The sequence below is a fragment of the Dendrobates tinctorius genome, unplaced genomic scaffold (genome assembly GCF_039654945.1).
Source record: "Dendrobates tinctorius isolate UK_male_01 unplaced genomic scaffold, ASM3965494v1 ptg000051l, whole genome shotgun sequence".
Classification (NCBI taxonomy): domain Eukaryota; kingdom Metazoa; phylum Chordata; class Amphibia; order Anura; family Dendrobatidae; genus Dendrobates; species Dendrobates tinctorius.
In genome coordinates, this window is record NW_027361719.1 from 3,787,773 (window position 1) to 3,814,365 (window position 26,593).

Consider the following 26,593-nt stretch of genomic DNA (forward strand, 5'->3'; position numbering starts at 1 on the left):
TTAGTTGTAATTCTTTGTGTCAGCCTTCTGAGAGCAGCAGGGTACACCCGTGGTTTTCTATGTTCCCCATGAAGCGATTGAGAAAAATTAATTTAAAAAGCTAAAAATTGTTCTAATCAATCATTCTTATATTTTCATGAATAAATATGAAAAAGCTACAGAATTTGTGAAATAAGATCTAAAATGCCATCGCTTATGTACAGATCTAAAATATGAATTTGCACTGTAATGAAATATAATCCATGCTTAACATGTTGTGTTCAGTCACATTTTTTTTTCGCAGATGTAAAAAATGATCATGAATAAATGAAATAAAACCCTTTTTTTTTAGATTAGAATAAACAAAAATCTGTCTTGTGGTATAGGGCCCTTGGTCTTTATTCTCTGCTGTTCGTACATTTTACAGAAATGATGTTAAAAACATAGCATTTATAATGCAAGTGGCACTGAGAAGACGTCTTGTATCGTGGATCCCACCATCTATACGGTCCGCAGCGTTCGCCAGCTGCATCGCCAGCCAGTCTTCAAAATTTTCTACTCGTGTGTAGACACCTGGATATTTGGCCTCAGCACAACCATAGCCAAAGCTTGTGATGCCAAACTGGTAGAAGCGTTGGAACTCCCCTATAGAACAGACAAAAGGTCCTCCGCTATCTCCCTACAATAGAACAGTGAAAGTTTAGTGTTACCCCAGTGACTGAATACCCAGGTCACATACACAAGCAACTAGAGCTGAGTGCAGAGGTCCGTGCTTCATACCAAGACAGTTTTGCTGGGAAAAATAACATGTTCACATTAGACACGTAGGTACCCAGCAAACCAGAGATCGCCTTGTCGTTGGCTGCTGGGCATGCATGAATTGGCCAAATTATGTGCTAAATATCTCTATTTTTCTTATTATCTAGAGCAGTAATGGCATTCATATTTCATATTTATATGTTTTAGCACCACTGAGTGCTACTTTATTTGATTGTTATGCAGAGAGATGGGCGGGACGCTACTCTTTGTTTGCACCTGTACGCACCAGTTTCCTGATTTGGAAGTGCCAGTCAGTCTTTGTTATTTATGGCTATATACAAGGTTTGCTATCTTTGAATACAAAAAGAGTTCTCATTCACTTATATCAAACCTACATGACGCTGGTTAGGAAAAACATTTTCTTTATGCATCTATTAGGGTGGTTTCACATTAGCGCTTTTTAAGCGCACGCACGGCCGGGGGTAGCTCCGCCCCCGAGCCAGCTCTCTGCCCGGCGTGCCCGCCCCTTGCTTGTAGCGCCGCCTCCTAGCGCACAGCGGCGCCTGCGATCGGCGCACCCTATCTTTAGCATAGGGTGCGCAGATCGTGCGCAGGCCGTGCGCTAGTTGTGCTTTGACCTGTGCTGCGCACTTTTGACGGTGCGCCGTGCGCGCCAAAATCAAACTTTTCAGATTTTGGCGCGCACGGCGCACCGTCAAAAGTGCACAGCGCAGGTCAAAGCGAAACCACCCTTCCAGGGATCCTGACATGTTATATATTGTGTGTGATATGTCAGCAGTTTGTTGGAGCAGGCGGAGCTAAGCCGTTTATATTATTTCTATTTAAATCCCTCCTTTTCTATGTGGACAAATCCAGTAGTTAATAGTCAATCACTATCTACAGTAGTGTTCAAAATAACAGCAGTGTGTTCAAAAGCATGAGTTACTCACAAAATCTTTTTAGTAGTTTTTATTTCTAGCATTGGGAACATTGCACACTGGTTTCTAATTCAAAACATGAAGAGAAATGTAGATAATTTTTAACTACTTTACAAAAAATAACAAAAAATGAACATTGGGATGTTAAAAAAATATCAGTGTACTATTTTTGTGGATTCAGCATTCCTGTGAATCACTAACCTAATATTTAGTTGTAACCCACAGTTTTTTTTAGAACTGCTTCACATCTATGTTCATAGAGTCAACCAACTTCTGTCACCTGTTATTCCAGCCCGGGATGCTTGGACGACATCCCACAATTTTTTGGCATTTGTTGGCTTTACGTCAGAAACGGCATTTTTGATATCACCCCACAAGTGTCCTATTGAATTAAGAGCCGGGGATTGGCTGGCCACTCCATAGCCTCAATAAATTTGTAGGACTGGAACCAAGATTTTGCTCGTTTACTGGTGTGTTTACAGTTGTTGTCTTCTTGAAACGTCCATTTCTAGGACATAACTTCTTTAGCGTAAGGCAACATGACCTCTTTGAGTATTTTAATATCTGCAAACTGGTCCCTGATCCTTGGTATGCGGTAAATAGGTCCAGCACCATAGTAAGAGAAGCCTGCCCATATCATGATGCTTGCACCGCCATGCTTCACTGTCTTCAGAGTGTACTGTGGCTTGAATGCAGAGTTTGGGGGTCGTCTGACAACTGTCTGTGGTCCTTGGACCCAAAAAGAACAATTTTATTTTCATCAGTCCAAAAAATGTTTCTCCATTTCTCTCTAGGCCAGTAGATGTTATCTTTGGCAAATTGTATCCACTTCAGTACATGTCTTTTTTTTTAAACAGTGGTTCACTGCGGGGACTTCTTGCTAAGAGATTAGCGTCACAAAGGCGTCTTCCAATGGTCATAGTACTCACAGGTAACCTGAGACTGTCTTTGATCATCCTGGAGCTGATCACTGGCTGAGCCTTTCTTCCATCCATTCGAATAGTAGTCTTCCATTTTCTTCCACCTCTCTCTGGTTTGGCTTTCCATTTTCAAGCATTGCAAATCACTTTAGTTGAACAGGCCATCATGGTCTGCTGCTCTTTATAAGCTGTACCTTCTCTTATCAACTTTTTAATAAAGTACGCTGTTCTTCTGAATAATGTCTCGAACAACCCATATTTCTCAGACTTTCAAGGAGAAATGAATGTACATGGCCTGGCTTCACCCTTAAATAAGGGCCACCTGATTCACACCTGTTTCTTCACAGAATGATTGACCTCACTAATTGAACGCCACACTGCTATTATTTTGAACACATCCCCTTTCAATCAATTATTCTAATACACAGACTCAAAAACCTGCAGATCAGGAATGTGGAGTCTGTTGGTTTTCTTAGAATCTACTGCACCGACTGGTAAATGGTTTGACATGTGGTAATATAATTTATATCAAAAACAGTGATTAATTTGGTTAGTCATATTGGACTGCTATTATTTTGAACACTACTGTAAGTATGCAGTCATAGTATGCACTGGACTCTTTAGCCACGTGCTGAGTATTTGGTGAGTTATTTTTTACCTCAGTATTTTCAAGTCAAAATCAGGAGTGCAACGGTCAGAGGAAAAGTATAGAAACACATGCACCATTTAAATATTTTTCACCCACTCCTGGTTTTGGCTTATGTAAAGGGATGGCGCCTGAGAGATCACATAGAATCCCACCGCTGCCACCAATTGTCAAGGGAACAACAACTGAGAGACCACTCAGATCCTTCCGCTGCTACCAAGTGTCAAAGATTGCGGCCAGGAGGGTCGTAACTGAACCACCTAGACACTATAACAGCTTTTAATAAAGGGCTGCTTGATTTCCTCAATACACTTAACATTGCGGGTTATAGTTAACTTAGTGACAAAATTAACAATTGGTGGAGAAAGGTTGAACTTGATGGACCTACGTCTTTTTTCAACCTATGTAATTTACTACATTGATCACAGAAATAGCTCAGCTAGCAGATGGAAGCAATCCAACTGAAAACGTCTAGTTAACATGGATCAAGCCTACACTTACATACATCTATCTTGGCATTGAACACAGGTCATAATTCGCCTTGACCTTTTACATCCACCCCCCCCCTTGCTGACCTCACATGAGCCGGGTTGAAAAAATAAAAGCCGGTCAGGATTTTATGATGTTCACAACATTAACAATATCTTCACTCCTGACGATCGGAGAAGTTCAAGATCGTCACCATATTTTTTTTATCAAGATTTTAAGTTTACCCGGAGACCAAACATGACATGGCTGTTGTTAGCGATCTGGCCACTGTTGATTTGGAGCTTATAGGCAGGTGTCACAGATATGAAAAAAATATGCATATTCTTCCCCGACTAGTCATGAAGTTAAAATGTCCCATCAATACCGGATCTACACATACCCCAATATTCATAACTTTCCTTCAGAGACGCAAAGTCTGGGGTGGAAGTTCTTTCATAATAGCAGCACTTTCTGGAGAGAGCATACTGCCCCTTCTCTAATCAAACTAACACCAAACTTCATCACAATAGGTATCTTGTCTTAATTACCTGTCCCCACCAGGGTGATTAGGCTTCGAAAGGAATTGTAATTAGATTTGTCACTTCCCAGCTATACGTAATTTCCTACTTCCATATGTCCATTGTGCAATTCTACAACCTGCTGGAAATCCTATGAAAGAGGAGGAGGGAGGGGGTGAAAGCCCCCTCACTAGCATGGCTTTAGGGATTTTAATGTTTTCTATGACAGCTTACCACTACTGAGATAAGAAACTTACCAAATACTCAACGTGTTCATGTGGCCTATAGCATAAAAAAGTGGTTAGACTAAAGGTACTGTCACACTTAGCGATGCACCAGCGATCCCGACCAGCGATATGACGCGGTCAGGATCGCTGGTGCATCGCTAAGTGGTCGCTAGTGAGCTACCACACAGGCAGATCTCACCAGCGACATAGCAGGGGTCGGGCGTCGCCACTTACCTGTCAGACGAGGCGATCCTGACGTCCTCCCGCCTGCGTCCACGCGTCGCTCGTCGGCGCCACCGGAAGCTGACGACGAGAAACGGTCCAGGATGTTCTCGCACGATCAGCGATAATCAGCAGGGGAGCCGGTCGGAGGTAAGTATCAGACATAGCGATATCGCTAGCAATATCGCTATAACGTCACAAAATCAGTGACGTTATAGCGATATTACTAGCGATATCGCTTAGTGTGACAGGCCCTTAAGGAAGCGTGGAGTCAGATACTCCTGATTCATTCAGAGGAAAACACCTCTTAATGAATCAGAAGCCTCTGATGAGTGGCATGCACCATGACAGAAATCTTACCCTAGTCCATGACTATGGATAAGGAATGCCACAGCTGGTCATGAATTCAACGAGCTGTAGTGTCACGCCCCGCCACGCTTCTTTCCCTCCCTCAGCTCCACCCATTTTGGCAGAGCTGGGAGAAACTGGTGTAAGAATGCCAGTCACAAATTTTTGGTGCAACTATGAGTTTTGTCAAAATTCTGTGACTTTTCACAGCTTTTACGCCCCTTTTTTGGCGTGAAAGCTTTGTTGGATCGAGTGATGAATCTTTTCCTATGAAGATATATTTCATGTACAATGTGACGGGTTCCTGCTAAGTTTCATTAAAATAAAATTTGAAAACCCTTTTTTGATGTGGATTTTTCAGCTAGAATAATATATGGCAAAATATGAAGCTTTTTCATGTCGTTTGTGCATGTGACTTATTTTTTGTAAATTACGGTAGTTCAGTGACTACATTTATAGCATTCTTTTAAAATTCAGAAACTAAAAAAAACCTGATTTCATCTTTTGGGTATGTTTGCACAGCACGAATATGAAGCAGACTGCTTCGTATTACAGTAGTAGTGTTGTAAATGAGATTTCAAGAAATGTCATACACACGCTGTGGAGCAAATCTGTGCCACACACCGTGCATGTCAATTTATGTTATGGATGTCCCCAAGTGCAAATGAAGTACGTATAAATATGGGCAAATATGACATGCGTTTCCTGGACAAATCCATGAGGTTTTTGATGAGGCTTTTAGACTGGATGCAATTATTGACTAGTTTTTTGCATTGGTTTTGAAGAGGTTTTCAAAGGAATAATTTATCAAAGAAGTTACATAATTTTTTTTTATTGAGAGATGTCATGAAAATGAAAAATCTCACAAAAAGTTATATAAACAGCAATTTAGATTTTCCATTGATAAAACATGGAGTACTTAAAGAAAATCCACAGCAAAGAACTTAGTGTGAATATACCCTTAGATTTCTATTATACAATTTTGTTTTTATTTTGCAATTGTTTCTTTCTGGATTATAAAAACTATGATTTTTATACAATTTTTTTCTCTCAAAATGGCATCCTATACAAAATGACACCCCTAAAGCATGTTGTGTGTAGGAAAAATGCCATTGATCCAAAAAACACACTGAGGGCTTATTTACATGTAACGCTTTTTATGTGTTTTTCCTACAAAAAAATCTGTATTTTATAGTAAGAGCAAAATGAATTAAATGTCTAAAATCTCATTTACAGAGTGCAATGTTTACCTTGATATTTTTTTTATCTATTGTGCGTTTTTTTTTAGCATGTCAATTCTTTCCAGTTTTTTCCCATGGAGCTCAAAATGTGTTAGGCCGGTTTCACACGTAAGTGGCTCTGGTACGTGAAGTGACAGTTTCCTCACGTAACGGAGACACTGACACACGTAGACACATTAAAATGTGTCTTTGCACATGTCGGCGTGTTTTCAGGGACACACGATCCGTGTGCAAAACACGGAGATATGTCAGTGTTTATGGGAGCGCACGGTCCGCAAAACGTGCTGAACACGGCAAACAGTTCACATGTAATGTAAGCAGCCGGCGCATGCTGAGTAACAAGCGGTGACGTCACTGAGCCTGTGCCCGCTGCTTCTCCTTCATTCCCCGGTCGCATTAGCACCACTCCGCCTATAAACTGATTAACCCCCCGAGATGGATTGCGCCGCCGTGTTGGTATATTATTTTATTATTTTTTTACAGGAGACCGATGGCGTCGATATGGAATTAGGAGTATAATAAAGCTTTAAACAATGTGTGTAGTGTATTCTTTCATTAAAAGACTTTGTTCTTATTGTGTGTGTTTGTTTAACCCTTGACTGACTCTAGGATTAGTAATGGATAGGTGTCTTATTGACACCGCTCCATTACTAATCTGGGCTTAATGTCACCTTACAATAGAAAGGTGACATTAACTACTTATGACCCCACATGTCACTGCTATAGGGCAAGTGGGAAGAACCCGACAAAGCTCCAGATTAGGCGCATCTAATAGATGCCCCTTTTCTGGGCAGCTGGGGGATGCTGTTTTTAGGCTGGGGGGGCCAAGATCAATGACCCCTTACCAGCCTGAGAATAGCAGTGTCATGTGGACCCGTCCTGTGTGACACGACCCGCAGGCCGGTAACTAAGACAACAAGACACGGCACATGTAACTGTCCTGTGTGACAAGACCCGCAGGCCGGTAACTAAAACGACAAGACACGGGGGAAGGGAAGACAGTTTCAACGGTGGGCCCTGCGATAGGGAACGGGGATGTGGAGACCTCCTGCACTCCCCTGAGTCAGTGTCCCTCACACTCCTAGCGTTCCCTATACAGGCTCCTCACCTGTCGCCGAGCCGGAACCTGTCACCCTAGCACACCCTACACCTATCCCTTGCTAGGGAGCTGGGTGGTGCAGGCACTGGCCCCACCGCTGTACTAATACACACCAAGGAAAAATACAAACAGGAAACACCACTTAGCTTTGCTCTGTTGCTCTTGCTCCCAGCAACAGAGTCCACCACCAGAATGCAGTTTTACTCCTGAATAGCTGCAACCAAGCTCTGTCAGAGCTGCAAGGAAATCCTCTCAGACTCCTTCCACACCAGGACTCTGACTGAGCTGCCAGGAACTCTCTCTCTCCTTCCTTCACCAGTCTTGGTTGGAAATGAGCAATATCACCAACAGTGATTGCAACACCTGACACTCTTTTATAGCAGAGCCAGAGCAATCACACCTGCTTTATAATCACATGCACTAAACTAAAGAAACCAGAGTGCAATGATCCTAACGGCCATCGGGGTGAAAACTAGAACTGAAACCACCACAGTGCAATGACCCTAATGGCCACCGAGGGCACAACTAGAACTGAAACCACCACAGTGCAATGACCCTAATGGCCACCGGGGGCAAAACTATCTTTAAGCACCACAGCTTAAGGAAAACAAAAAGGTTACTAGTGCATTTTATCTGTCATGATCCAGCATGGATCATGACAAGCAGCCCCCAGCTGTGAGTTTTGCCGGGTTGGTTCACAAACTGAGGGGGACCCTACGTCGGGTTTTCATTCATTCTTCTCTCCTGCTCGCTGTTGCCGGAAGAGCAGGAGAGAGGAATGACAGCGACGTTCAGCACCAGCAGCCAGGGAACAGCGCTTACTGTAGCGCTTCTTCCCAGGCAGCATCCGTGCGGTACTGATGCGGCATACGTTCGTCACACGGAGGGACCACATATCCACACGGACACGGATAGCTCCGGTAACGTTTTTTCCAGTACCAGAATTATCTGGACGTGTGAGACCGGCCTTAGCACTAGAGATGAGCGAGTATACTCATTGCTCGGGTTTTCCCGAGCATGGTCAGGTGATCTTCGAGTATTTTAGCGTGCCCGGAGATTTAGTGTTTGTCGACGCAGCTGCATTATTTGTGGCTGCTAGACAGCCTGAATACATGGGTGGAATTCCTAACAAACGGGCAATCCCCACATGTATTCAGTATGTCCAGCAGCCGCAAATCATGCAGCTGCGTCGACAATCACTAAATCTCCGAGCACGCCAAAATACTCGGAGCTCACCGGGGCAATGAGTATACTCACTAATCACTAGTTAGCACAAAAAAGTATGCACACTGCAGAGAGGAGGATGATTTGAACTCTAGTGCCACCTATTGGAAGTAGCAGTCTTAAATCATAATGCAAGGCTAGTTAAAGGAGCAATATTGATTTTTAGGATTGTTACTTCCAATAGGTGACTCTAGAGTTCAAGTCCTCTTCCTCTTTGAAGAGACAATTTGCATATTTAATTTCCCAGAGGAGCCTGTGAGGTGTTTAAGTCTCCTCATACTGGCATGTCACTTTCCATAAGGAGAAAACCTACCCCTTAGATCTCACAAAAAAAGTGTGTAATTTACACTGTGGTCTTCTGGCCACTAAAAATACATCTAAATGCTACGTGTGAAAATACCCTAAGGCTAAGTTCACACAATGAATATTTGGTGAGTTTTTGATGTTGCAGATTTTCTGCACTGTTTCTGCACCTATTGGTTAAATTAAGTTACTTGTGTTTTTTTCATTGCATTTTTTTTACATGTGTTTTATCATGTTTTTGACAATGAGGTTTTAATCTCTTTTTGGTATGACATGTTTTAAGTAGAAAATAAAAGAAGTTGCACTCTGTAGTGCTAAAGCATGTAAATATGAAATATATGAAAAATATGAATAGCAATACTGCTCTGTATAATAAGAAAAAATTGAGCCACTTAGCACATAATTAGGCCAATTCATGCATGCCCAGCAGCCAATGACAAGTCGGTCTCAAAACTGCATGGAACCTACGTGTCTAGTGTCAATACCGCTCAAGGCTGAAGTCTGAATTTCTGGGTAGATGTGAATACCTCTATCTCTTATTATCCAGAGCAGTATTGCTATTCATATTTCATTTTGACATGCTAAGCACTACAGAGTACAACTTGTTTTGTTTCTTGCATATGGAGGTGGCTACTCCTAGTACGCACCTGTTCACATTAGCTTGGAAGTGCCAGTCAGTTTTTTGCTTTATGTTTTAAGTAAAGCTGCTTGATTTTTGATACTTCCTGGTATTCGACTTTGACAAAACTTCATGTGCGGATTACATACATTTTTAGTGTGTTCTTGCAGCATGAACAAACTAAAAGCAAATATAGGAAGATATGATACAAGACGAAAATAGTAATGTTAAAAGCGATAAAGTGATAAAGTGAAGAAAGACTTTATAAACCCTCAGTACTGAGCTGTTGCAGAACATGAAGGACAGTTTGAAAACCTGCGTAAGTCTGATAAATGTACAGTTCATTTTAATTGTTTTAGAGTTTTTTACTTACGGATTTTCCATGTCTAATGCAATTTTATGGGGAAAATCCACACAGTGTACCCACAAGGGAAACTGACAAGTTGTGGATTTGGAACACGCAATGCAAGTCGGATAACACTGAGTAAACAAAAAGCAGAGAGGGCATGAGATTCTATAAATCCCATCCACTTTGCTGGGACTGTAAGGTGCTGAATACGTAGCATCAAAAACTCACCAAAAACCCATCATGGGAATGTAGCCTAAATGTCTGACAAAGCAAGAAAAAAAAAAAAACACCTGTGTGTTTCACATCTTCCTACTGACTTACTGCCCCCTCTCTAAGTGTCAAGTTTGTATCTTTGAAAAGTTATTAGAACCGTTCCCATTTACGTCTACCAGTAATCTACAGGAGAGATGATAACTTCTGTATAATAGTAGGGGTTTGACCGTTGCGACTCCCACTCATTACCGGAATAAGGCACTTTTATTCTCATTCTGCCGATCATTGGGAGTACCAGCAGTCGGACCCTCACTAATTTGAAAGTTATCAGCTATCCTTTGGTTAGGAAGTACCATCGTCTAACAGGAATACCTCTTTAAATTGGCTCCGGTCTTGAACTTTGCCTAATTGGGGTACACTTATTTTGTGAGTCTAGTGAATTACAGTATTTTTCAGATTATAAGACGCACTTCTTTCCCCCCAAATTTGGGGGGAAAATGAGGGTGCATCTTATAATGTGGATATACTTTACTGGTACCGTTGCTGCAGGCCGCAGCTGGGATGAGGGGGTGTCCGGCGCTGTGGGGGTCTCCGGTGCTGGGGCTCTGCCGACATTTTGTGAAGATCTTGGGAGATGAGATCTCAGGACTGAAATCTCATCTCCCGAGATCTTGGTACCGAGATCTCCATCTGCGCATGCGTCGCCCCTCGGCGACCATTTTTCCAGAGTCCACTGCATAGGAAATCATGGAACTGTGGGGGCTCTGGCCTTTCTCAAAATGTCGGCAGAGCTCCCGCAGCACCAGAGACCCCCGCAGCAGCACTGGAGACACTCGCAGCGGTGTGCCGCACATCGGAACACCCCCTCATCCCAGCACGCGGCCTGCAGCATCACCCCACTCCTGCCTCCTCCACAGGAAACCCCTGCAGCCCCGCCGGACACCCCTGCAGCACCGGACACCTGCAGCAGCGCACCGCACATCGGAACACCCCCTCATCCAAGACTGCGGCCTGCAGCATCACCCCACTCCTGCCTCCTTCAGCAGCGACCCTGGGACCCTGCTTTACCGCAGACACCACTCCCAGTAAGCAATAAGACGCATAGATTGTAAGAAGCACCAAAATTTTATTTAAAAAAAATCCTATTTTTCAAAATTTGGGGTGCGTCTTATAATCCGGAGCATCTTATAATCCGAAAAGTACGGTAATAATGCTGCTTTTTCCCCACTACATTGTGTACATAGTGTCAATATAGGGAAGGTTGTTGTGATCATCTTTTTTAGGGGCAGAAATCCATAGAAACACTTATTTCCTAAAACTACTGTTTCTGCTAATGTTGATCACACATTTGCACATATACCCCACAATTTAGTTTTTTTTTCAGAGCTCCTCTACAGTATAACATAGAATGGGAACTTTTTCTCGGGTTAATAGGGGATAACTTTCCTTTACTGTTTGCACCATATTTTGTCCTCGTCACAACAATAGTTCAATGAAGTTTGCAAACTACTGGGGTTTTCGGGATCTGACTTCATTGCTTTCTACTTACCTGACAAGTGTCGACTCCTCCAGACTCAAAACCAGCACAAATCATATTGTTGGTAAGAACCCCTCGGTACCATCCACTACTGTTACACAGTGACATGGGAATCCTATCTATTTGTGCCTCCTGCAGAATATCTGAGGATTTACCTGCAAGGTAACACAATTCATTTACTTAAGTTATATTTAATATTTAAGTTTAATATTTAATAGAGGGGTTGTACAGAACTGGGGCCATGTCTGTTCATCATCAGCCAGATGTTAGTGCAAGTTAGGCACATCCACTAGAATATACTTGAGCTCTAATACCAGCAGAGCGAATGGAAAAAGCACAGCATTATTCACTGATGGCGGCTTTTTACATTGCATTTTTAAGCCCTTTTTTTGTCTTGATTTTTTTGTAATATAAATTCTAAGCTGTAAAATACGGTAATCTGTCATAAACATTACACTCCCCCCCCCAAAGAATACATGACCATGAAGAGCTTGAAATTACAAGATAACTGGTACCTTAAATTAATGGTCCCAAAGCTCCAGTGCTGAGTAATCCCATTCTGATCATATATGCTAATGAGGAGGCAGGCTGGGAAGGGCCCAGTAAGCAGGTACCTTCCCAGCCTGATATAATAAACCCGCAGCTGTCTGCTTTACCTTTGCTGGTTATCAAAAAAGGTGGGGACTGCACGTCATTATTTTCTTTTACTAGGTTAATCCATGTACAATAAGCTAGACACACATGGCACTAGTTATATACCTCACGGATATCTATCTAGCTATCCATCTACCCCATATCTATCTATTCTATCTATCTAGATCTTTGCACATCTTTATCACCTAAACATCTGTCATTTCTATTCTGTATTCTAGTCCGGTACGTGTCACACGGAGAACACACGGATGTCACACTTTAGGTCATCCGTTTGCACATGTGCGGTACGTATTGACATCCGTGCTGCCGTAAAAAAAAATGGGTGCAAAGCATATAATGGGTGTGGGAGTGTAAGTGTCTTCAGTAGGTGTGAAAAGTGACACCACACGTATGGAAAACACTGATGTGTGAAGGGAGCCTCATTCTATGAAAATTGAACCACACTAGGATGTCATCTGAGTATGGTCTGATTTTTTTCACGAACCCATAGTCTTCCCTTGCCAATTTTAATCTGATCAATGAAATAAAAAAATCGGACATGTCTCCGCTTTTTTCTGTGGGCCGTGGGCCACTTGATCTGAGGAAAAAAAAGTCGAACATGCGCACAGCCCTACAAAATATCATAGGAACGAGTGCCATCTGTGGGTAGCAATCGTTCGAGAAACTCAGTTGTATGCACAAGCCCTTGTGGCAGCAGTGTGGCTTTCTGCTACCTTTGTTAGCCCTCAGGATACGCTAGGTGTGGTATTTTTATAAGCTTACTTTTTTAAATTAAATAGCAAAGTAATGTTATATGTTGTCAAACAATACAAATTTACATTCTCACAGCTTGGCATGCACTGTATAGCAGGCACATCCCTGGAGGATATACTCCTGATGCAACTGTTTTTTGTGCTGGTAGGTTTTATGTGATAGAAAAGCTGGTTTCTTACATTGGTGATTTTGAGCCAAGACTCTGAGAAAAGGTGGTAATTTCTCCATAAATTTGCATGGGCCAACCAGTCTGCAAAAATACATGCACATGTGAAAAGCCCCATAGACTATAATCGTTGCAAGTTCTATCCGTGAAAAACACAGATGCAACTCTTGCTGAAAGAGCACTGTGGTAGGAGGTGGGTATACAGAGTTCTTATTTTAAATGGGGGTCTTTAATTAATAGTCAATCCAGTTAAGGTTTTACTTGCAAAGAAACAATGTAGATTAGATTCTGTACAGAGGATTGCAACACAAACTCGGCAACTACAGGCAAGTTAGGCTGTATGCACACCTGCATTCTGATTTCCATTATTCTGTACAGTATTAGGAATTTCTGACATCCATTATGTGCCAAATATCACACAGGAGACGCTGGAACTGGAGTATATACATCACAAAGAAGACACAGGGACTTGGGTATAAATATCACATAGGAGACACTGGGGATGGTGTATATACATCACAAAGGAGACACATATAAACGCCAATCCCTGTGTCTCCTATGTGATATATATATACACCAGTCACAACAGCTCTTATGTGATGTATATGCACCAGCCTCAAAGTCTTCTTTGTGATAATTATACACCAGCCCCTATTACATAGGAGACACTGAAGTTGGTGCGTATACATCACAAAAGATACACAGGCTGCTACTATTACATTGGAGACACTATGACTGCGTCTTTCATCGTCAGGATGGGAGTGCAGCGCACAAACTACGTCCACAAACAATATCCTGACGCTGGCACTAGTCATCATCGGAATGTAATAATTTGTTGCGTTCAATGAACTCTGTGTGCACATACTCACTGTCCAGGGAGGAATTAAAGGGATGGCCAACAAAAGAGGGCAGAATCAGGGACTCAGCCTCTACATCATAATATTTTCAGATGGGTTAGCAAAAACCTGGTGAGAGATTCCCATTAATGATGCACCCACTGCGAGACCTCCCTCAATACAGTCTGGTCAAGAAATACATGAAGGAGATGCTGTCCGATTTAACCATCCTGCAGTTAATGCCAAATCCATGTCAGGCTGGATTGTAACACTTCATGACACACAAGCTTTATGTCTCCTGATAAGTGCTCCTTATGGATAGAAACATACTATGTCAATGTTTAATTCTATAAGTGGATTTTGTATTGTAAAAATGTAATTTGGGAACATAAAACAGTATGCGCATTCATGTCAAAATATATTTGTGCTTGAATGCTTACTAATAGCTATCTGTGTTTTCTACCAATATTAAAGGAACCTGACACTTCCAGAAATGCGATATATGGGGCATCTCACAAAGTTACAATATCATCAAAAAGTTAATTTCAGTTCTTTAATATAAAAAGTGAAACTCATGTATTAGATAGAGTCATTACAGACAGAGTGACCTATTTCGGGTGTTTATTTCTGTTAATATTGATTATGGCTTACAGCCAATGAAAACCCAAAAGTCATTATCTCAGTAAATTAGAATACTTTATGACACCAGCTTGAAAAAAATATTATTTTAAAATCTGAAAAGCTGGCCTACTGAAATGTATGTTCAATAAATGCACTCAATACTTGGTCAGGGCTCCTTTTGCATCAATTACTGCATCAATGTGGTGTGGCATGGAGGCGATCAGCCTGTGGCACCGCTGAGGTGTTATGGAAGCCCAGGTTGCTTTGATAGCAGCCTTCAGCTCGTCTGCATTGTTGGGTCTGGTGTCTCTCATCTTCCTCTTGACAATACCCCATAGATTCTCCATGGGGTTAAGGTCAGGCGAGTTTGATGGACAATCAAGCCCAGTCATACTGTTGTTTGTAAACCAAGTATTGGTACTTTTGGCAGAGTGGACAGGTGCCAAGTCCTGCTGGAGAATGAAATTTCCATCTCCAAAAAGCTTGTCGGCAGACAGAAGCATGAAGTGCTTTCAAATTTCTTGGTAGACGGCTGCGCTGACTCTTCGTCTTGATAAAACACAGTGGACCTACACCAGCAGATGACATGGCTCCCCAAACCATCACTGATTGTGGAAACTTCACACTAGACCTCAAGCAGCTTGGATTGTCTGCCTCTCCACTCTTCCTCCAGACTCTGGGACCTTGATTTCCAAATAAAATGAAAAATTTACTTTCATCTGAAAACAACACCTTGGACCACTGAGCAACAGTCAAGTTCTTTTTTCTCCTTGGCCCAGGTAAGACGCTTCTGGCGTTGTCTATTGGTCATGAGTGGCTTGACACAAGGAATGCGACACTTGTAGCCCATGTCCTGAATACGTCTGTGTGTAGTGGCTCTTGAGGCAACAACTCCAGCAGCAGTCCACTCCTTGTGAATCTCCCGAAAATTTTTGAATGACCTTTTCTTAACAATCCTTTCAAGGCTGCGGTTATCTTGGTTGCTTGTGCACCCTTTTCTACCACACTTTTTCCTTCCACTCAACTTTCCATTAATATGCTTGGATACAGCATAGTGTGAACAGCCAGCTTCTTTAGCAATGACCTTTTGTGGCTTACCCTCCTTGCGGAGTGTGTCAATGACAGCCTTCTGGACATCTGCCAAGTCAGCAGTCTTCCCCATGATTGTGGAGCCTACAGAAACAGACTAAGGGACCTTCTTAAATGCTTAGGAAGCCTTTGAAGGTGTTTTTGTTAATTATTCTAATTTACTGAGATAATGACATTTGGGTTTTCATTGGCTGTAAACCATAATCATCAACATTAACAGAAATAAACACTTGAAATAGATCACTCTGTAATTACTCTATATAATATATGAGTTTCACTTTTAGTATTGAAGAAGTGAAATAAATTAACTTTTTGATGATATTCTAATTTAGTGAGAAGCACTTGTATATACTGAGTAATCCAGCAAAGTATAAATTCAAGATATGGACACGGTGCCAGCAGCAGTTCCTACGCTCTAAATGCTCAGGTATATACAGAAAAAAGCCTGGAGAAGAACCTGAAAAGAATCAGGGAATGCGAGTCATTTCAGATTTGACGCATGAATTAAGAGGACAAAATGTGTAATATATGACAACTTTTTTTTTACATCACATCAACTGGGGCAGCTGTTGCTAAAAGGAAGACTTAGGCCTCTTTCACACATCAGGTTTTCGCCGTCAGGCGCGATCCGGCGCTTTTGACAGAAACCGGATCCGGCGAAATGCAATGCCGGATCCGGTTTCCCCCCAATTGACTTGCATTTGCGCCGGATCGCGCCGGATGGCCATGCGTTTCATCCGGTTTTCGCCGGATCCGGCAATGTGTCGCGATCCGGCGTCTGGAAAAAACGGCTACTGTAACGTTTTTTGTCTCCGGCGAAAAAGCCGGACACGCCGGATCCGGCGCGTCCGGCTTTTTCACACAATGAAAGCCTATGAGCGCCGCAATGCGCTGGATCCGGCGAAAGCCGGATCCGGCGGCCGGATCCGGTTTTTTGGTCTGAGCATGCTCAGTAGCTCTGCCCACAGGAGATATATAAAAGCAAGACAATGGGACCCTCAGCCACACCCAACATGCCACCCAAGCCAAGAACCAGGAGCAGGAGAAGGCAGCAGACATCTGCAGCAGCAGCAGCACCATCAGCACCACCACAAATGGAGCAGCAAATGGAACATGCTGAGGAGGGGAGTCCAGCAGCAGATGAGAGACGGTAATTATCAAATCCCCCATTCCTCCAAACTAGGGCCATGGAATATCAAGATATTCATTGGCCCTTTGTTTCTCTTTATTCAACAGCCGACAAAGAGATGCAGCAGCAGCAGCAGCAGAAATGGCATCACTGGCAGCAGCAACAGCAGCAGCAATACCCACAGCCATGGAGTCTGGCCATCAACAGGACAGCACATCTTCTTCTGGGAGCCCTCCCTCGCATCGTCAGCGTTTGACGGTAAGTTTTTATTTCCAAAATCCATCATCTCTGTAATATATGTCTATTCATTGCCTTTTATTTCAAAACAGGAATCACAAGATGAAGAGGAGCTCCCAGAAGAAGAAGGAAGGGGTGGACAGACACCTGGAGTGGGCTCACAATTGGTAAGTTTTTTGCATCAAAGGCAGAAACACAACATCACACTACACACAACACATAGAAAACAACGTTCTGCAGACCACACACAGCAAACAAATGCCTACATCCAAATACATAACATTTTTTGTTTTTTTCTCTAGTCTTCCCAATCTGGTGCTCGGCCAAGAGGTCCTCGCAGTGCCTCCCAGGGTCGTCGGCGACAGCAACGCGGCGGTCACCAGCGTGTAAGTATAAATATTTTTGCTTTGTTTTTTTTGCACTTTTTATTTCATTTCTTTTGTGGAGGCTAATTATGTTATTTTTGTCTTTTTCTTTAACAGCCTTCACAGTGTGCTCCCGACTCTGACGGTGAGGATGGAGGGATTGATGTGGACCGCCTCATCGATCTCGTCAGAGAAAGGGAGCCGCTCTGGAATATGGCTGACCGCCGCCACGCTGACCTGATCGTTACCCGACGACTCTGGGAGGAAATCTGTTCGCTCCTTGTGGGCCGCTGGGAGGACCTCGATGTTCGGGCCCAGATTAAAGAGCGTAAGTATATACAGTACCGGTTGCTTGATGTAAACCAGTGTTTCCCGAACTCCAGTCCTCGTGGTCCCCACGGATCATGTGTTCAGGATTTCTATTTACTATGGAAATCCTGAAAACATGACCCCTGGGGACCATGAGGACTGGAGTTTGTGAAACACTGATGTTGTATACTAACCACTCCTTTCTCGTTTCAGGGAACAGAATTGTGAATCGGTGGCGGTCTGTGAGGGATCGTTTCAAGAAGGAGTTCAATAAAGAGATGCGGGCCCCGAGTGGATCTGGAGGACGCAGGAGCAAGTACAAGTACGCACAAGCCCTGTCGTTCCTCCGGGAAACAATGCTCACCAGAAGGTAAATATTACACACCACATGTGAAAAAAAATGTTAGATGTAACTTTTTTTTTTCAGCCAGGGCCATACCATGTCAGTATTTTAATTGTTTTTTTTTCTCTTTATTCCACAGCACGGTGAGCAGCACTCGGGAGCCTGCACGATTGGACCCTTCTGAGGCGATCCCTGAGGAGACCGGCACCGAGGGACACTTCGACCGCCCCGGTACATCTGCACCTTCCCAGCCTTCCCACACATTCGACCCATCTGTCCCATCCACCAGCACAGGAGCATCGTGGCCGCCTACATTACATGAAGCTGCTGGTGAGGAGATCGCTTTCCCTTTACCCCACCCTTCTGCCCCTGCCACCTCTAGTACACCTGCGGGTACTGGGCGGCAGCGGCAGAGGGGTCAGGAAAAGAGTTATGCGCAAGAGTTCTTGCATCTGAATGCATCTTTCCAGAACTGTCTAAAAGTCTTGTCAGAGCAAATCTCCGCAGGCTTTCAGCAGATCAACTCCAGCATTCTGGAGGTGAAGACACTTCTGCAAACCATGCATTCAGAAGCAAGATCTTCGCCAAACCACACCTTTTTCAGGTCTGTTGTGGAGTGCATGGCAACACTATCTCCTACCCAGCAGATACATGTAATGCATTCGTGCCACGGTGCTCTACAGCAGGTTACCTCCCAACCTCCACCTCCCACCACTGTAGTTCCTCCACCTGCACCCCCTCCAGCCACTTTCCATCCTCCCCCTCCTATTACATCTGCACCCCCTCCAGCCACTTTCCATCCTCCCCCTCCTATTACATCTGCACCCCCTCCAGCCACTTTCCATCCTCCCCCTCCTATTACATACCAGCAACCTCACCAGTACCAGCAACCTCCCCAGTACCAGACATCTCCCCACTTCCAGCAACCTGCCCCGTACCAAACTCCTTCCCCGTACCAAACTCCTTCCCCATACAACTTTCCATCAACATCATCTGCTCCTACAGTCCCTGCCCAACCCTCCACTCCACCGCCCACCACCTCTTCTGCCTCCAACATGTCCACCCATTCTGTAGCTTTTTCCACACCTTCACCTCTAACTGTTCCTTCCCCACCACGATCCCAGTCCTCTCTCCACACACCCAGTGTCGAAGTGTCCCGCAGCCCCTCCAGCAGTATTTCCACCCCACACTACACAGATTTGTAATTTTTTTTTTTTTTTATAAAAATGCCCATTGGGTTTAAAACCTTTATTAAAAAAGTTTTTTGCACTTTAAAAACATTTAAAAAAAAAAAAATTTTAAATAAAAGTTAAATTATCGTTTCACAATGGTTGTCTGTCTTTTCTTTCTGCGGCGAACTATGTTTAAAAAAAAGGTTAAATACAGGGTATTTCAAAGGTAAAAAGGTATTCAAAACCAGGTATATAACTGTGGGTAAATTTTAGCTTTTTGCCACAGTCTGGTTGTGTTTGAAGCAAAGTATTTCACCTAAAAAGTTGTGTTTATTGTTGGTGATTTCCTAACAATGTACACAACTTTTGTTAAAAGGTGAAATACTTTGCATAAAACACAACCAGGTACACACCTGTGGCCTAAAGCTAAAAATAGTAGACCATGACAAGATAGCCAACTTTGGTTGGCAAAGGTATATACTGTTGGTCCAGAAGGTACACAAGTTTGGTTAGGGCACAAATCTTTCACACTGTCATCCTGCCAGTGTACTCTGCCTTGAGGGTCAATTTTAAAAACCGGATCCGGCGTAATCCGTCGAAAAACGGATAGAAAAACGGATGAACCGGATGAGACGGATCCGGTTTTGTCTGTCAAGAACAAGACGGATCCGGCAGAAAACCGGATCCGGCACATCAGGTTTTACAAAACATTTGCCGGATCCGGCATTCCGGCACGACGCCGGATAGCGCCTGACGCCGAAAACCTGATGTGTGAAAGTAGCCTTACAATATTGGGCACTGTAAGAAAAAGAAAGCCTGAACTGCGACAAGGTATCGTTGGTTCATAGAAAAGAAGGGAACTGCTAAACAGAGACCAGAGTCCAGAGTAACTCTGCTGCCTCATTCTAGTGAATGAATACCTCAGGTGTTTCATATGAATCACATTTAGATTTGAGAGTCCTCAGTGGGCACTACAATGTACAGGCACTACAATGGCAGATTTGCAATTTTCACTCAGCAATTTCCACTGCTGATTGTTAATGGAAAACACCCATGCAGTCAAAATCATCACTATACTTGTAGATAAATTCCCAATGGGGTATTATTTCCAAAATGGGGTCACTTGAGGGGCGCATTTCTGCATTCAGCAGAAATTTTGTGACAAATTTTGGTGCTGCTTTTACCCATTTTCCCTTGTGAAAATGTAAAATCTGTAAAAACTAAACTTTTGTGGTAAAAATGTGTTTATTTTTTCTTCACTACCCAATGGTATAAAATTCTGTGACACACCTGTGATGTCAGCATGATCTCTGCACCCTTAGATGACTTCATCAAGAGGTGTAGTTTGTAAAATGGGGTCACTTATGGAGGGGTTCTGCTGTTCTGGCACCTAAGAGGCTTTTCCAGTAGGTCATGACACCAGCAAACCGTAACAGTAAAATCTGCACTAAATTATGGTGCTCTTTCTCTTCTGAGTTTTGCACTGTGTATCAAAAGTAGTTCCCGTTTACATGTAGGGTATTGGTACACTCAAGAGAAATTGTACAACAAACTGTGAGGTCCATTTTTTCATATTAGCCCTTATAAAAATAAAAAATGTGGGGCTAAAACAACATTTTAGCAGTAAAAATGTATTTATTCTTTCTTGACCACCCAATGGTGTAAATTTCTGTGAACCACCTGTGGTTTCATCAAGCGCACTACATCCCTAGATGAATTCATTGAGAGGTGTAGTTTGTAAAATGTGGTCACTTACGGGAGTTTCTGTTGTTGTGGCACCTCAGGGGCTCTGCCAATGTGACATGGCACCCTCAAACTATTAAAGCAAAATCTGAACTCTAATATGGCGCCTCTTCCCTTCTGAGCTTTGCACTGTGCCTCAAAAGTAGTTTTCAATGACATTTTGGGTAATGGCGTACTCAGGAGAAATTTCAGAACACATTGAATGGTGCAATTTCATTTTAACCTTGTGAAAATAATAAAAAATAGGGCTAAAAGATAATTTTTGTGGGAAAAATATGATTTTTTTTATTTTCGCAGCTCAACGGTATAAACATCTGTAAAGCACATAGGGGTTCAATGTGCTCACCACACATCTATATACATTCCTTGAAGGTCTAGTTTTCAAAATGGGGTCACTTGTGGAGGTTTTACACTTGGGACAAAGTCACAGGCAAAGTACTGAAAGTAGATATGTAGCATAGAGGTTATTATTAGCTTCATATAATATAAACTAGGAAAAATCATCCAGCACACTAATCAGCCATGTTTAGTTCTAGGATCATTGAACAGCTACAGAATGGGAGGAATTAAGAGGATAAATACCCAGGTTTCTAGAGCATTTGAGTGTGGGTGGGTCTGGAGTTCCAAGCTTTGGAAATGTGCTTTTGTGTTAATGAAAGCTGGACATATGGAGTTTGCAGGTCTCCTGGATTGACTGTCCTTTGCTAAAGGACATGGAAGCTGGTAACTAACCAGCACTATTGTACGAACTTGTTACTTCATGTCTTACATTGCCGGACAAAGGCTGTATTTACAGTTTGGTCCATATATATTTGGACAGAGACAACATTTTTCTAATTTTGGTTCTAGACATTACCACAATGAATTTTAAACAAAACAATTCAGATGCAGTTGAAGTTCAGACTTTCAGCTTTCATTTGAGGGTATCCACATTAAAATTGGATGAAGGGTTTAGGAGTTTCAGCTCCTTAACATGTGCCACCCTGTTTTTAAAGGGGCCAAAAGTAATTGGACAGATTAAATAATAGTAAATAAAATGTTCATTTCTAGTACTTGGTTGAAAACCCTTTGTTGGCAATGACTGCCTGAAGTCTTGAACTCATGGACATCACCAGACGCTGTGTTTCCTCCTTTTTGATGCTCTGCCAGGGCTTCACTGCGGTGGTTTTCAGTTGCAGTTTGTTTGTGGGCCTTTCTGTCTGAAGTTTAGTCTTTAACAAGTGAAATGCATGCTCAATTGGGTTGAGATCAGGTGACTGACTTGGCCATTCAAGAATATTCCACTTCTTTACTTTAATAAACTCCTGGGTTGCTTTGGCTTTATGTTTTGGGTCATTGTCCATCTGTAGTATGAAACGACGACCAATCAGTTTGGCTGCATTTGGCCGGATCTGAGCACACAGTATGGCTCTGAATACCTCAGAATTCATTCGGCTGCTTCTGTTCTGTGTCACATCATCAATAAACACTAGTGACCCAGTGCCACTGGCAGCCATGCATGCCCAAGCCATCACACTGCCTCCGCCGTGTTTTACAGATGATGTGGTAGGCTTTGGATCATGAGCTGTACCACGCCTTCACCATACTTTTCTCTTTCCATCATTCTGGTAGAGGTTGATCTTGGTTTCATCTGTCCAAAGAATGTTCTTCCAGAACTGTGCTGGCTTTTTTAGATGTTTTTTAGCAAAGTTCAGTCTAGCCTTTTGATTCTGGATGCTTATGAGTGGCTTGCACCGTGCAGTGAATTTACTTTCATGCAGTCTTCTCTTTATGGTATATTTGGATATTGATACGCCTACCTCCTGGAGAGTGTTGTTCACTTGGTTGGCTGTTGTGAAGGGGTTTCTCTTCACCATGGAGATTATTCTGCGATCATCCACCACTGTAGTCTTCCGTGGGCGCCCAGGTCTTTTTGCATTGATGAGTTCACCAGTGCTTTCTTTCTTTCTCAGGATGTACCAAAATGTAGATTTTGCCACTCCTAATGTTGTAGCAATTTCTCGGATGGGTTTTTTCTGTTTTTGCAGCTTAAGGATGGCTTGTTTCACCTGCATGGAGAGCTCCTTTGACCGCATGTTTCCTTCACAGCAAAACCTTCCAAATGCAAGCACCACACCTCAAATCAACTCCAGGCCTTTTATCTGCTTAATTGAGAATGACATAACGAAGGGATTGCCCACACCTGTTCATGAAATAGCCTTGGAGTCAATTGTCCAATTACTTTTGGTCCCTTTAAAAACAGGGTGGCACATGTTAAGGAGCTGAAACTCCTAAACCCTTCATCCAATTTTAATGTGAATACCCTCAAATGAAAGCTGAAAGTCTGAACTTCAACTGCATCTGAATTGTTTTGTTTAAAATTCATTGTGGTAATATCTAGAACCAAAATTTAAAAATGTTGTCTCTGTCCAAATATATATGGACCTAACTGTACTTTTTTTGGTGACGTGGTTTATGAGGATTTCAATAAACCAGGCAGACTTTAAACAGAAACGATTCCTGTGTCTGCCACTTCAAGAAGCAAAGTGATTTGACAAACCACACACTATTTAGGCACATCAGGAGCTCTCCAAACACGACATGGCATCCGGCAATGTTTTCAGCAAATTTTGCATTCAAAAAGTCAAATGGCGCTCCTTCCCTTAAGAGCCATGCCGTGCGCCCAAACAGTAGTTTTCCCCCACATATGGGGTATCGGTGTACTTGGGAGGAATTGCACAATAAATTGTATGGTTCAATTTCTACTGTTACCCTTGAGAAAATAAAAAAAAATGGGCTAAAAGAACATCTTTGTGGGAAAAATGTGATTTTTTTTTATGTTCACAGCTCAATGTTATAAACTTCTGTAAAGCACCTGGGGGTTCAAGGTGCTTATCACACATCTAAATATATTCCTTGAGGGGTCTAGTTTCCAAAATGGGGTCACTGGTGGGGGTTTACACTGTTTAGGAACATCAGGTGCTCTCCAAATGAGACATGGAATCGGCTAATGATTTCACCAAATTTTGTGTTCAAATAGTCAGATGGCGCTGCTTTTCTTTTGAGCCCTGCTATAAACCCAAACAGTAGTTTTCCTCCACATATTGGGTATTGTTGTACTCAGGAGAAATTGCACAACAAATTTAGGGATCCACTTTCTCCTGTTACCCTTGTGAAAATAAAAAACTGTTTCGAAAGTAAAATTTTTGAGAAAAAAAATTAAAAGTTCTTTTTTTCCCTCTACATTCCATTAATTCCTGTCAAGCACCTGAAGGGTTAATAAACATCTTGAATGTGGTTTTGAGTAGTTTGAGGGGTGCAGTTTTTAGAATGGGGTCACTTTTGGGTATTTTCTGACATACAGTAGGGAAAAAAAGTATTTAGTCAGCCACCAATTTTGCAAGTTCTCCCATTTAAAAACATGAGAGAGGCCTGTAATTGACATCATAGGTAGACCACAACTATGAGAGACAAAATGAGAAAACAAATTCATAAAATCACCTTGTCTGATTTGGCAAGATTTATTTAGCAAATTATGGTGGGAAATAAGTATTTGGTCACCTAAAAACATGCAAGACTTCTGGCTCTCACAGACCTGTAACTTCTTTAAGAGGCTCCTCTGTCCTTACCTGTAGTAATGGCACCTGTTTGAACTTGTTATCAGTATAAAAGACACCTGTCCACAACCTCAAACAGTCACACTCCAAACTCCACTATGGTGAAGACCAAAGAGCTGAGGAAGGACACCAGAAACAAAATTGTAGCCCTGCACCAGGCTGGGAAGACTGAATCTGCTATAGGCAAGCAGCTTGGTGTGATGAAATCAACTGTGGGAGCAATAATAAGAAAATGGAAGACATACAAGACCACTGATAATCTCCTTCGATCTGGGGCTCCATGCAACATCTAACTCCGTGGGGTCAAAATGATCACAAGAATGGTGAGCAAAAATCCCTGAACCACACGGGGGGACCCAGTGAATGACCTGCAGAGCTGGGACCACCATAACAAAGGCTACCATCAGTAACACACTACGCCGCCAGGGACTCAGATCCTGCAATTCCAGACGTGTCCCCATGCTTAAGCCAGTACATGTCTGGGCCCATCTGAAGTTTGCTAGAGAACATTTGGCATTTGGATTATCCAGAAGAGTATTGGAAGAATGTCATATGGTCTGATGAAATCAAAGTAGAACTGTTTGGTAGCAACAAAACTCGTGTTTGGAGGAGACAGAATGCTGAGTTGCATCCAAAGAACACCATACCTACTGTGAAGCATGGGGGTGGCAACATCATGCTTTGGGGCTGTTTCCCTGCAAAGGGACCAGGACGACTGATCCATGTACATGAAAGAATTAATGGGGCCATGTATTGTTAGATTTTGAGTGCAAACCTCCTTCCATCAGCAAGGGCATTGAAGATGAAACGTGGATGGGTCTTTCAGCATGATAATGATCCCAAGTACACTGCCAGGGCAACAAAGGAGTGGCTTCGTAAGAAGCATATGAAGGTTCTGGAGTGGCCTAGCCAGTCTTCAGATCTCAACCCCATAGAAAACATTTGGAAGGATTTGAAAGTCCGTGTTGCCTAGCGACAGGCCCAAAACATCACTGCTCTAGAGGAGATCTGCATGGAGGAATGGGCCAACATGCCACCAACAGTGTGTGCCGACCTTGTGAAGACTTACAGAAAACATTTGACCTCTGTATTTGCCAACAAAGGATATATAACAAAATATTGAGATGAACTTTTGTTAATGACAAAATACTTATTTTCCACTATAATTTGCAAAACAAATTTGTTTTCTCATTTTGACTCTCATAGTTGTGGTCTACCTATGATGTCAATTACAGGCCTCTCTCATCTTTTTAAATGGGAGAACTTGGACAATTGGTGGCTGACTAAATACTTTTTTTCCCCACTGTAGGCCCCTCAAAGTCACTTCAAATGTGATGTGGTCCCTAAAAAATTAAAATAAAATGGTTTTGTAAATTTTGCAGGCCAACTTTTAGGCTGTGTGCTCACGATGCGATTTTTAAGCGTTTTTGCCGCGATTTTCGGCGCAAAAACGCTGCAAAAACGTTTAAAAATCGTGTACAGAACGCAACCCGGCGGAAATGCATCGCGGAAAAAAATCGCAGCATGGTCATTCTTTTGTGCGGAATCGCAAAGAATTGCCACGATTCCGCACCCATAGGAATGCATGAGAATCGCATACTTCCCGCATGTGGCTATGCCCACCATGCGGGAAGTTAAGCGTCTCATGTGCGGTTGGTACCCACGGTGTGGAGGAGAGGAGACTGTCCTCCAGGTCCTGGGTACCATACCCCTGTATGCGGAAAGGTCCTGTGATGACGTAGTCTCGCGTGACTCTAGTGGTCTCGCGAGATCGCTATAGTAACGCAAGACCAACGTCATCACAGGTCTCGCAAGGCATTGCTGGGAACGCTTAGGCCGGGAATGCAGTGCGGGACGTCGGAAGGTAAATATACCCCGATTTTTTATTTTTTTATCATTTTTAACATTTTATCTTTTACTATTGATGCTGCATAGGCGGCCTCAATAGTAAAAAGCTGGTCACACTTGTC

At 42.7% G+C, this 26,593-nt stretch overlaps 1 protein-coding gene across 1 annotated transcript in view; it reads right to left on the minus strand.

The window, feature by feature from the left end:
- Positions 1–354: 354 nt before the first annotated feature.
- Positions 355–26,593, minus strand: part of TMPRSS12 (transmembrane serine protease 12) — a 52,009-nt gene continuing 25,770 nt past the window's right edge. Inside the window, exons 3-4 of the mRNA XM_073576926.1 lie at positions 11,623–11,765; positions 355–658 (exon numbers count right to left, since the gene is read on the minus strand). Of these exons, the coding sequence (XP_073433027.1) occupies positions 401–658; positions 11,623–11,765 (401 nt within the window). The 3' untranslated portion in view covers positions 355–400. The remainder of the gene's footprint in view (positions 659–11,622; positions 11,766–26,593) is intronic.